The following is a 12,274-nucleotide window of genomic DNA, read 5'->3' on the forward strand; positions in this document are numbered from 1 at the left end:
GATACATGGACGAAACATTTGTTCAGGACAGTTTCTGATTCTGCTTCTTCCCTCTTCTCCTCACAGCATTCATTTGCATGTTTCTGCCATTCATTTATCCCTTCAGTATTTATTGAGCAGATGTGTCAGGCATCATGACGGGTGATGGAAAATGATGATTCTGTCACTCAAACAGTGTTTTACAGCTGACAAATCATCTTCACAGATTTAATTCATTCGGTCCTCAGAGGCACTCACTTCATTCCACCCCTGATCCTCTTTCCCTTTTAACTTGCTGTTTCTCTTAATGTTCTTTATTCCTTTCCTCAAATCTTAGGTGTGAAGAATATTTACTCAGTGCTTGGTGGAGGGGGGAGTCCCTGGGTGGTGCAAATGGTTAACACGCCCAACCACTACCCAAAAGGCTGGTGATTCGAACCCACCCAGAGAAGCCTAGTAAGAAAAGCCTGGAGATCTACTTCTGGGGTGGGAGGGAGAAGAATCAGCACTGAATACCCTCTGGAGCACAGCTGTCCTCTGATACACAAGTCGGAATTGACTTGATGGCAATGGGTTAGGTTTTTATTTTGGTTTTGGTGGCGGCAAGGAAGGGGGAAGGGAGCTGGCTGGGAAAGAAGGCAGTAGTTGAGAGAGAAGATATAAATCAAATGAGAATTTGTTCCTGCAGATGTCTCCAGTACTTTAGGACAAAAGGACAGAGTAATTCCAGGAAACCACTGTCTCCTATTTAGGAAGGTACAAAGAGCTACCTGAAAAAGAACAATGGTTCTTCATGCGTCCATCACTGGAAACCGGGTTGAGGCCGGATACAGAGATAGAGGTTTCCCAAATTCTCAGACACCCCCTCCAATGAAGCATATTTGACATATTGGATACGCTAAAGAATTATAACCCCCTCCACCAGGAATACCCAGACCCTCAAGTCCTGGCATCTAAGTGCCCTAAATATTTCTTCTTGAATTTCTTGACACTAATGTATATACAAGAAACAGAACACAGAAAATAAATCAGTAAGTCAGAAGATTACTTCTTCATAATCCATAATTGAACTGCCTCTTTCATTCACTATTATGTCTTTCAGGCACAACTTGGGCTCTCATAAAAAAAATACCGATAGGCTTTCCTGCAGCAGACTAGCTCGTGTGGATGAATATGTTACCTCGACAGGTAGAGGATGTCAGGAGTTCGCTGCTAGTACAATGCTTGTGTATAAGCACGCCGTGTCTGTCACACTTGACTTGTCATGATCTCTTCAAGGGTACTTTGGGGATTCACAGGATACAAGCAGGTGAATACAATAAACTTCTACTGTGAAACACACTAAACTCATTCTTAACCCAGGCCCCCTTAACTTTCTTTGCCCTACCTGGTAGGCTCTTCCTCCAGAGCTTCTCACAGCTGTCTCTTTTTCATCACTCAGCTCAAACATCACTTTTATGGAGAGGCCTCTCCCAGCTACTCCATATCCAGTAGAATCCGCACGCTCAGTCCCTCTACACCTTTTAAGGATTTTATTTTCTTTGCAGCATTTATCATCACTTAAAAGCGACTGCTTATCTATACGTTTACTATCTATCTTCCTCACAAGACTAGAAACTCCAAGAGGTCAGAGATCCTTTTGTTAACATATTGCCTGGAATTCAGGAAAAACCTGTTGCTGTCAAGTCAATTCTGACCCACAGAGACTCTACAGAACAGAGCAGAACTGCCCCACAGGGTTTCCAAGGAGTGGCTAGTGGATTCGAATTGCTGACCCTTTGGCTAGCAACCATACTCTTAACCACTGCATGTGGGCCCTTAAGACATACTGGAGGAACCAAAAAAAAAAAAAAGAAAGAAAAACGCAAAACCAAGCCCATTGACATCAAGTGGGGAAAATAATAGAACCTACCTCATATAAATATTAAAAGCCTTCATATATGTCAAGCACTTATATAGGTGAGATTCTGACTCATGGTGATCTCATATGTTACAGAGTAGAACTGCTCTGTAGGGTTTCCTTGTCTGTAATCTTTATGAAAGCAAATCACCAAGCCTTTCTTCCACAGTGCAGCTGGGTGGGTTTGAACCACCAACCTTTAGGTTAGTAGTTGAGCACAAACCATTTGGGACCTACTGGCAGAATAAAACCCAAAACCCGAACCCACTGCCATTGAGGTAATTCAGACTCATAGCAACCCTACAGGTTTCCAAGGCTGTAAATCTCTATGGAAGCAGCTACATCTTTCTTCCACAGAGCCTTTGGTGGTTTCGAACCTCCGACCTTTTGGTCAGCAGCTAATCGCTTTAACCACAGCACCACCAGGGCTCCCTATTAGTAGAACAGCAGATATTAATTGAACACCTATTATATGACAGCTCTCTTCTAGGCACTGGGGATACAGCAGGGAATTAAGCTGGCAAAAATCTCTGAACTCTTGGAATTTATATCCTAATGCACAGAAATAGACAGTAAATGAGCAGGTAAAATCTCCAGTATGGAAGCAGGAAAGGGGGGAAAGCTGCCTGGGTGGGGTTATACTATATTAAACAGGGTGACCCAAGCAAGGTCTCACAGTAGAGACCTGAAGAAGGGGAGAAGAGAGGCACCTGAACAAGGTGAGGGAGGTATCAGGGGATGAGTGTTTTAGGCAAAGGGAACAGTAAGTTCAAAGGCTCCTAGAGAACAGTTGTTGTTAGTTGACATTGAGTCAATTCTGATTCATGGTGACCCCATGTGTGCAGAGTAGAACTGCTCCATAAGGTTTTCAAGGCTGTGACCTTTCGGAACTAGATTGCTGGGCCTGTCTTCCAAGGCACATCTGAGTGGGTTTGAACTGCCAGGCTTTCAGCTAGTACTACAGCACTTAACCATTCGCATCACCCAGGGATTCCTCTGGAGGACAGTAAGGGGGCTAATGTAGCTAAAACCAGTGAAATCCTGGGGAAATGGTAGGGGATGGGTCGGAGAGGTGGTCATGGGGCAGCTCTGATCATGTACAGTCTTGTAGGCCACTGAAAAGACTCTGATTTTCAAACACTTGCATGAGATGGGAAGTCACTGGGGCGGGGGTTCCAGAAGAGTGACATCATCTGAGTTAGGCTGTAATGGCATCCCCCTTTTTTGTTCTGGTGAAACTAGACTGTAGCAGCAAAGGCAGAGCCAGATAGGAGACCAGTGTAATAATTCAGGCAAGAGATGATGTTGTCTTGGTCCACGGTGGAACCTACTGGGACTGTTCAGACCTATTAGTAGAACAGTAGGGAGTTGGAGAGATAGGCTAAGAGTCTGGAAGTGTTTTGAAGGCACAGCTGACACGATTTGCTGAGACAATGAAAAAAAGCAATAATACAAAAATATGTGCAGAATTGATACAAAGAAGGCTCTTCTTGGATTTATAGAAAAGAGGCTGTATTTGTCAGGCCTGTGACACTGGTAGAACAAAGAGAAGCACAGCCACCTAGAAATTCAGCATGGGAACTTGAAACTTTTGTGTCCTCTTTTATCCCAAAGAACAAAACAAAAAAGTGTGGTGAAATATATTTGGTATCAAAACCCATACTTGCAATTAAACGAGCTGACTGGGGGCCTGATTTAATTTCAGTACACTCACTGACATGACTGCAATAATTGTACAGCAGACATAAACAATTCCGAGTGAAAACGACACTTATCCGTGAGGAGACTGTAAAACTCACTGGGTAGTTACAAAATAGGGTAAACGTTATCAGGAACAAATATCTCAACAGTGTTATCCTGACTGACAGTCTACTGATCTGAAAACTGCTCAGACCTCTGCCCCTTCGCCTACTGGGCACATTGAAAGTGTCTTGGGGCTTATTCAACCTTGCATTCTTCACTAGCTGGTGCCACGCCTGGCCAATATGCCAGGTGCACAACAAATTTTCATGGACCAGATGACTTCTTAACATCTTCCACTACCCTCTCCTTTGCTTCTGTCTGCAGTTCTCCGGAACACTGATTTTTACCAAAGTCAGCAGATAATCGCTCTTTAGTTATCTAGTGCTGCGGTAACACCAGTGCATGGCTTTGATGAATAGGAATTTATCTTCTCACAGTTCAGGAAGCTCAAAGTCCAATTTCAGGCCGCTGGCTCTCAAGGAAGGCTCTCACACTGTCTGCTCTGAGGGAAGGTCCTCGTCTCTTTTCAGTTTCTATTCCTAGGTTCCTTGGCAATCGCACGTGCTTCTTTGCTTGCTTAACTTGCATTTTATATCAAGAGAGATTGATTTAAGATACACACTACACTAATACTGCCTCATTAACATAACAAACATTCCCAAAGGGAAAAACCCCTGGTATTAAAAAAAAAAAAAAGCCCAAAACCGCATTGCCCGTGGAGTTGATTCTGACTCATAAGGATCCTATAGGACAGAGCAGAACTGCCCCATAGGGTTTCCCAGGTGTGGCTGATGGATTTGAAGTGCCGACCAGGGTTTCAACCACAGGTATAGGGGATTGGATTTATTTACAGCACCCATTTCTCGGAGGGGGGGGCATAGCTCAACCTACAACAACTGCTAATTACGACAGTTCAGAATGATGAGCTCTAGGTAAAGCGGGAGACCCACTCGCCTGGGAAGCCATGGACGGTTTTTCTTTCGGGAGGGGGGGAGGGAAAGAGGAGTTCTGTGGGCTAAAGGGTGAAACTGAATATGGAGTAGGAGTTAGAGGATGAGATGGGATCAAAGCAGAGGGCCTGCAAATGTCAAAAGCCCTGTGAGGAGGGAACCTGGACCTAACTGGAAAAAAAAAAATGACTGAAGAGCGCTGGAGGTCGGAGAAACTTGGACGTTCCTGTGAGAGGATAAACACGTCGAAAAAGATCTAGGGGCTTGATTGAAAAAGCTCTAAGGCATGATTCACTCAGGGCTGAAAAGGACCCCTCGGCCTCACTATCCTCAATCTCTTCAGACTAGCCTCCAAAGCTTTGTGAGGAAGAGGATGCATGAGCCGCCCTCAGGGGAACGCGTCCCTAAAGTTCATCCAAGTTCCCCCTGTTGCTATTTCAGTTCTTTTCCTACTCCCCTTTGAGGTTTCCCAACCAGTGGGTTTCTTCTGCACTCGGAAAATGAACTATCCACGAGCGTTCTGCGGCAAGATATCGAGGTTAGCTTTTGGTTTCTAGAGTTTTTCTTCCGAGTCTCCTCAGTAACGCGAACAAAACCTGGCTGCCTCCGTCCTGGTGCGGCCCCGTAGTCTCTCCGGGGCTTTTATTCTCGAGAACTTGCAGCGACACGACGACCCACTACGCTACCAACACGACTCCACTATTTTTAAGCGGCCAGTTCCGCAGGCGGCCTCGCCGGACGCGGCCACGCACTTCCACTCCCCTGGGCCAAGCCCGAAAGTTTACATCCTCTTTTCAGAGTCTACGCGGGCAGTGGGCGCGGGCTAAGGGGACAGGGGGCGCAATGACGGCCCCGCCGGCAAAAGATTTGCCTTCCAAAGCGCCCCATCCCAGGTTTTGTCCGCTTCGGATGAGAAAGTTGGATGGGAGCGGGAAGGGGCTGGAACGCGGAGCGGGGCGGCGGGGACCGGCCGCTTCGCCCCCGCGGTGCGCGAACCCGGGTGGAGCCAGCAGCCGGGCGCAGCGTCAGCGCTTAAGATGCAAATCAATTCCCGCCTCCCTCCTCCCCCTCCCCCGCCCGGGGAGCTAGGCTCCGCCGCTCCGCAGCCGCCTACGCCTCCTGCGCGCCGCGGCGCCCTAGCGGAGGCTCTACTTAAGCGGCGCGCCGGCCGCGACCCGCACTCGCCTGGAGCGTGTGGAGCGCACGGGGGCGCACAGCCGCGCGCTCGTATCGCTCGGCTCCACGCGGCTCTCGGCGGCGGCGGCCGAGGCGCAGGGCTGAGCGAGTGTTCGGGCGCCGGGGCTCCGGGAACGGCGGCTCCAGCTCCTGCGCGTGGCCTCACTCCCTTTCTCTGCCCCAGCCCAGCTACCTCTTTGCCATGGCTCTGGCAGACAGCACGCGTGGATTACCCAACGGGGGCGGCGGCGGGGGCGGCAGCGGCTCTTCGTCCTCCTCGGCAGAGCCGGGGCTCTTCCCCGACATCGTGGAGCTGAACGTGGGGGGCCAGGTGTATGTGACCCGGCGCTGTACGGTGGTTTCGGTGCCCGACTCGCTTCTCTGGCGCATGTTCACGCAGCAGCAGCCGCAGGAGCTGGCCCGGGACAGCAAAGGCCGCTTCTTTCTGGACCGGGACGGCTTCCTCTTCCGCTACATCCTGGATTACCTGCGGGACTTGCAGCTCGTCCTGCCCGACTACTTCCCCGAGCGCAGCCGGCTGCAGCGCGAGGCCGAGTACTTCGAGCTGCCGGAGCTCGTGCGCCGCCTCGGGGCGCCCCAGCAACCCGGTCTGGGGCCGCCGCACCCGCGGCGCGGGATGCCTAAGGAGGGCTCGCTGGGCGACGAGCTGCTGCAGCTCGGCTACGCGGAGCCGGAGCAGCAGGAAGGCTCCTCAGCCGGGGCGCCGTCGCCCACGCTGGAGCTGGCTAGCCGCAGCCCGTCCGGGGGCGCAGCGGGCCCGCTGCTCACACCATCCCAGTCGCTGGACGGCAGCCGACGCTCAGGCTACATCACCATCGGCTACCGCGGCTCGTATACCATCGGGCGGGACGCGCAGGCAGACGCCAAGTTCCGGCGGGTGGCACGCATCACTGTGTGCGGCAAGACCTCGCTGGCCAAGGAGGTGTTCGGGGACACCCTGAACGAGAGCCGGGACCCAGACCGGCCCCCGGAGCGCTACACCTCGCGCTATTATCTCAAATTTAACTTCCTGGAGCAGGCCTTTGATAAGCTGTCGGAGTCGGGCTTCCACATGGTGGCGTGCAGCTCCACGGGCACCTGCGCCTTCGCCAGCAGCACTGACCAGAGCGAAGACAAGATCTGGACCAGCTACACCGAGTACGTCTTCTGCAGGGAGTGAGCTCCCTAGCTCCCCCCCGCCCCGCGACTCCAGCTCTCGTCCCCCCCGCCCCTTTCCCTGTCTTAGAGATGGTTATAGCACCTCTTCCCTCCCGTCCCTCTGTCGTTCACCCCCAGGAGCTGGGGCCAGTCCCCTCTACCCTCAATTCTAGAACCTGCAGGCGAAAACCCTCTCGGCTTCTTCATTTTCTTTGGACCCCTCCAACCGAGGGAGCCCAGATATACCCCCTTAACCCATGCTTCCTCCATCCCGTACCCCAAACCACCCCTCCCCCAGACTGCCCCTTAATCTGGATGGAGTGGGGCAGCGTGGCCCCAAATCACCAAGTACCTAGGAATGACTGGATCGTTCAAAATCAGGACGTGTCCAGCGTGAAGAGATTCCCTGAAATCTTCTTGAACCTTATGACTCAAGAGATCGGAATTGATAACACTGGGGAAGTTAGTGTTCTAAAAGGTCATTGGAGCCTTTTTTTGATTCTCTTTAAAGGTAGATATTTAGAAGGTTGAATGAAAAACTGGGATTCTGGAATTAAGACCATATGGAAGCAGTTCAGTGACTGTAAATGAGTGAAGTTTTGAAAAGTTACAGATAAAAGTAGGAGAAGAATCTAGTGCTGGCACGGTAAAGTATCGGATCTTTTCCAGTACAGAATGAAATGAAAGATCTTCGCTTGTGACTTAAACTTGCAGAAAGGGACCCTCCTGCCTGTGGAGGCGCCCTTTCTCGTTGGCTTATCGCCAGGACTTGGGTCGGCTCTGGTTGACATGACAGTTTTTTGGCAAGAGCGAGAAAGAGCTTTGCTGCAGAAGAGGGCAGGTCTGCCCAGGTCGCCATGCCCCACAGAAAGCCACCTGGCAGTGATTAAAACAGAGCTGGGTAGTCATGCACGTTGTGGGTATTAGGAAAGCCCATATTCTTGCAGTGAATGGCAGTAGGATCATTCTTAGCTCATAAGACTTGGGGGTGGGATTGGGAGGGAAGGAGGAGGGTAGGAAGGGTGGGAAGGGAAGAGCAGACATACTCATTTATTATTTGAAATTTGTAAGTTTGTACCATCCGTTTGAGTACATGCGTTTTATTTTAAAACATCAAATAGGACAAAAACATGCAAAGTGTTTTATAAAAATGAATAACAGTATCTACTCTTAGCTGGCAGTTATTGAGGTAACCGTTTTGAATCCTAAGCTTAGAAGTTACAGATACTTATAACCTAACCAAAGAGTTACCCAGTAGTGTTTTAGTATTTGAACTCTGTTTTCTCTGTGAATATAAATCCTGATTGTAAAATCGATTTACTTGAGCAACATACGTTTGATTTTGGTTACTCAGACTTAAGATCTCTTATTAAAAGTCCTTATTTTCCCTAAACTCAGTATGTTTGACGGCTGAGCAAATCTGAAAACCAGAAAATGCTACTTGACACTCCTCTTTGATGCAGTGGTTTGAAGTTAAGGTGGAATCCTTTTGAGTGCCAGAGCTGTAGAGAATTAAGCAACAAGGGCTGCCCATCTGTAGAGAGCTGTAAAGTGAAATATTTTTCAGTGAAGGCAAATTAAGTACTTAAAAGTGAGCTGAGCAATAAAACAGTGTTTTAGGAAAATACAGCAGTAACCGAAGGAGACCTGGTTGCCTTATGCCTTTAATATAGAATAAATTCCCTCTGCATATCCTATCTACATCCTAAGTAAAGGGAAATAAATCCTTGTCTTTCATGCTGTGAGGCGTCCTTTGAATATTCTGTGATAATGAGAAGCCTTTCTATTTTTTTGTTGGTTTGTTTCAGCATCTTTCTCTAACGTATGTTTTTAAAGATTTTGTAACCTGTTTTCAGTGTTTAAATTAGTGCTATTTTTCCTTCTTTTTACAAATGGATCTTGTACTGTATCTTATTATGTCCATACCAGATGTTACGAATTGGGACAGTTTTATTCTTAGACTCATGTGATCCAATCTGTATATACCATATATAAACATTTTACACGAATCATTTAGTTTTTTAATTCATTTACTAATGCTATAAAATTTCCTGTATTTAACCCAGTAACTTGCATCAGATGGTGTATATACTGAAGCAACATGTTTTGATGACTTTCTTATATCCTTGTCTATGGGGAAATTGAGTTAGGAAAAAATAATTGTAAAACTGAATTTGGGCCGTATTTTTTGCTTGGTTATTAGTTGTATACAAATAATACACTGATTAATTGTCTACTTAAATCAAGGTACCTGGTTTTTTAATCTCCTTTTTTTTTGAACTGGGGAAGAGAGGCTTGAAGGTTTTATTAGAGTTACATTTTTAGAAAAGTAAAATTAGCTTTATGCACAAAGATGGTCAGGCTAAGGGAAATGGAAGTAGAAATCTAGGAAGTTGTGTGGGCTTCCACATTGAGTTTGCCCTCAGACTTGTAATGCCTCAGAACGTATCTTTGTTTCAAGCCTGAAATGGTTGAAGAATGTTGCTCGGTGGCCATAAGGGTCATAAAGTTTTCTCCACCCCGTATGGCATTCTGTGAGATTGCTTAAAAAGCACAGAACTGAGAACACTTTAAGACAAGATTGAAACCACTGACAGATTGCAAGAAACGACAGTTGTGATTTTCCTTGTTTAATCTGCGTAACTCCAGGAGTCAGGAGAACCTGCTCATCTTGTCTCTGCTACTCAAGTCTTAGGAATTTTGTCTTGTAAAACTTTGCATTATTCTACTGCCTTGTGCGTAGACACCTCACTCCCCTCCCCTGCCCCACACTTGCTGCTCTGCAGCAAACCTCTCCTTTTCATTATTTGAAGGACTGGGAATTTAATGAGTAGAGAGCCTAAACTGACCTCTTTCTAGGGATGACTGCCCTCTAAAGGCAGAAATTGCTAACATGAAAATGTTCTTCTTTTAGTCCAAAGTAAAGGCTGAGTAGGAAACTCATTTTATGTTGGCTGGAAGACATAACTGAGATGACTTGACCTGAGCACTCTTTGATTCCTTCTCCTCCACGGGCATTGGGCTGTGGGGAAGACCCGTAGCAGTCTACAAAGTGGGCGGGAGTGTTGGTCACCACCTATGAGCTTGGATGGGGTATAGAGAATCTAGGTGTTTGGATAAAATGTCCCCAAACACCAAATAACCTGGAAGAATGGCATAAATGATTCAGGTAGTCGTAAGTGTGTTCACCTGGCTCGGAGTGGCAGGCTTTTACTTATGTTTCTCTAAATGCCATTTGATATTCATAAATACAGCTGGATGACATTCGACTTTTGATAATTTGAAAAAAAAAAAAAAGACCGTTGTGGCAAGTAGTGGTTAAAAAAAAAACAGGTACCATGTTCAATGCTTTTGCACCATGTGTTTGAAAGTTGCCTATTTTAAAATACATGTAGACCATATTCATTCTAATTTTCAACTTATGTGTTTGAAAAATATTCCTCAGAGGTGTGGGACCTTCAAATTTCTTTTCCGTTTCAATACTGTTTTTGTTCTTGCGTTTTATAGTTGGTTGTATTTTGGACTTATAGCAAAGTGATAATTTATATTATTAGACAAAATGGTCTTCTCTTTCAGCCAGATCCAAATACATGGGACCTGTTGCTTCTCTGAGAAAATGCATACTATGTATAAGAAACCCAAAGGAGGCAACTGGCAATGCTTATACCATGTTCCAGTTTGCATTGGCATTTCCACAGAGTGTTGTTATTACATTAAAGCCATGCAGATTGAAGCTTTAATATTTTTTCTAGTCTTGAAATTCTGGTAAATTTTAATCTAATATTCAAAACATTTTTGCACTCCCACGTAAATAATGCTGAATTACAAATGAAGACATTCAGAAAAGTATAGACTGGAGGGGTTGAATTTGTTAAGAATTTCTTTTATAACCTAACTCACATATACTTTACTCAATTGACTTTTTTTTTTACATAGTAAACAGAATATTTTTATTGTAAGACTATCAGAGTAAATCCTTTGTTTTAAATTTTTAAAGACTAGTTGTGATTTTAAGTTTTGTATATTTTCCTTACTGTAAATCATTAAAAAACTGAATTAATTTTCTTAATTGACTCAAGTCTGTCTGTAGAGAAATAGGACATAAAATACTCATTTATTTCCAGTGGCTATAGTACCTGAGATAGAGTTTTCTAGAGACAGGAACCAGTTCTGTTGAAGTTAGCTTTTCTTTGTCACAGTTTTGGACAATAGCTATCTACAAGTATTAACATTTGAGGATTTAGATTCTCTACTGGGGCCCTTGAAACTTGGAAGAAAATTCAACCAGAAGATCTACATTTGTGAATGATCTTGTGTGGAGGGAAGATGGACTAGTTGACCGAGAATTCTTGTCACCTTATACATTTTGGGATTATTTTCCAAGCCAAGTTTTTTTCAATGTGTTTTGAGGTATGTGGACATTTACTGTAAACTATTATGCAGCTGTCTTTGTGACTTTATAGGCAGGTGAATTTTGTTCCTACTGAAAATAAATGACAGCAGTTCATTTATGATCACTCAAACAGCATCAGTGACCGCTTACTGAGAAAAGGTGAAGACTTCATGGATGTTAATTTTGAAGATTCGAATTATATATTGCTTAAAATTTTCCAGGCATCTGAACAACTGTTACCTACTAAACAATGTAAGGCCCCCATAGAGCTCTCTGGATTCTGAAATTATTGAAAATGTTATATGCTTAGTGATATATATCATGGAGCCATTTTCTCAAAATACAAGGAGAGAGGAAAAAAAAAATCATAAGATCATCAGACTTTTGTAATGAAACAGAAAGCTAGGAAAAAAAATCACTTTATATTTTTAAACAGATATTCATGAAGTCTTTTCAGAATTTCCCAAATTTAAAGTAAGAATTTCTTCAGTCATCTAAATGCTCTAGAGAATTTTGTTCTCCTTATTCACAACCAGTTGTATAACAGAAATACCCAATACTGTTTTTCTCCATGTGTGTGAATCATTATGTGACTCGTTATGTATTCTATTAAACACTAAAGAATAAAACATTCACTCCATTTCTCTTGGCTCCAGGGTGTGGATTGGCTAGAACACTGGTCTGATTCATTTCAGGGATTCTCTAAATACTGGGAATGCTTCCCAAACTGTCGTGGATCTAATGACGTGCATTATGCCACCAGAGCTCCTCACATGTAACAGGCCAGCTGGGCCAGGAGTGAAATCGTTCTTTCTCCAGAGTTCATTGTCAGGAATGTAGAGGGAGTTTGGTACTCAATGCAGGAAAAGCCCCCATGAGATTTCGTTACCTCAGCTTCAGCATGTGTGCATTGATTTGAACATGGGGAATGTAGGTACAGATGACCTTAAAGTTTGTAGGGAAAAGGAAATAGAA

The 12,274-nt window shown here is 45.3% G+C and overlaps 1 protein-coding gene across 1 annotated transcript; it reads left to right on the forward strand.

Moving 5' to 3' along the window:
• Positions 1 to 5,789: 5,789 nt before the first annotated feature.
• KCTD12 (potassium channel tetramerization domain containing 12) lies at positions 5,790 to 11,942 on the forward strand. Its single transcript, XM_010589403.3, has one exon. It carries the CDS (start codon positions 5,951 to 5,953, stop codon positions 6,926 to 6,928), a length of 978 nt encoding a protein of 325 aa, XP_010587705.2. The 5' UTR covers positions 5,790 to 5,950; the 3' UTR covers positions 6,929 to 11,942.
• Positions 11,943 to 12,274: the final 332 nt, after the last annotated feature.

Source organism: Loxodonta africana, chromosome 17, assembly GCF_030014295.1.
Source record: "Loxodonta africana isolate mLoxAfr1 chromosome 17, mLoxAfr1.hap2, whole genome shotgun sequence".
In the NCBI taxonomy this organism is placed as follows: domain Eukaryota; kingdom Metazoa; phylum Chordata; class Mammalia; order Proboscidea; family Elephantidae; genus Loxodonta; species Loxodonta africana.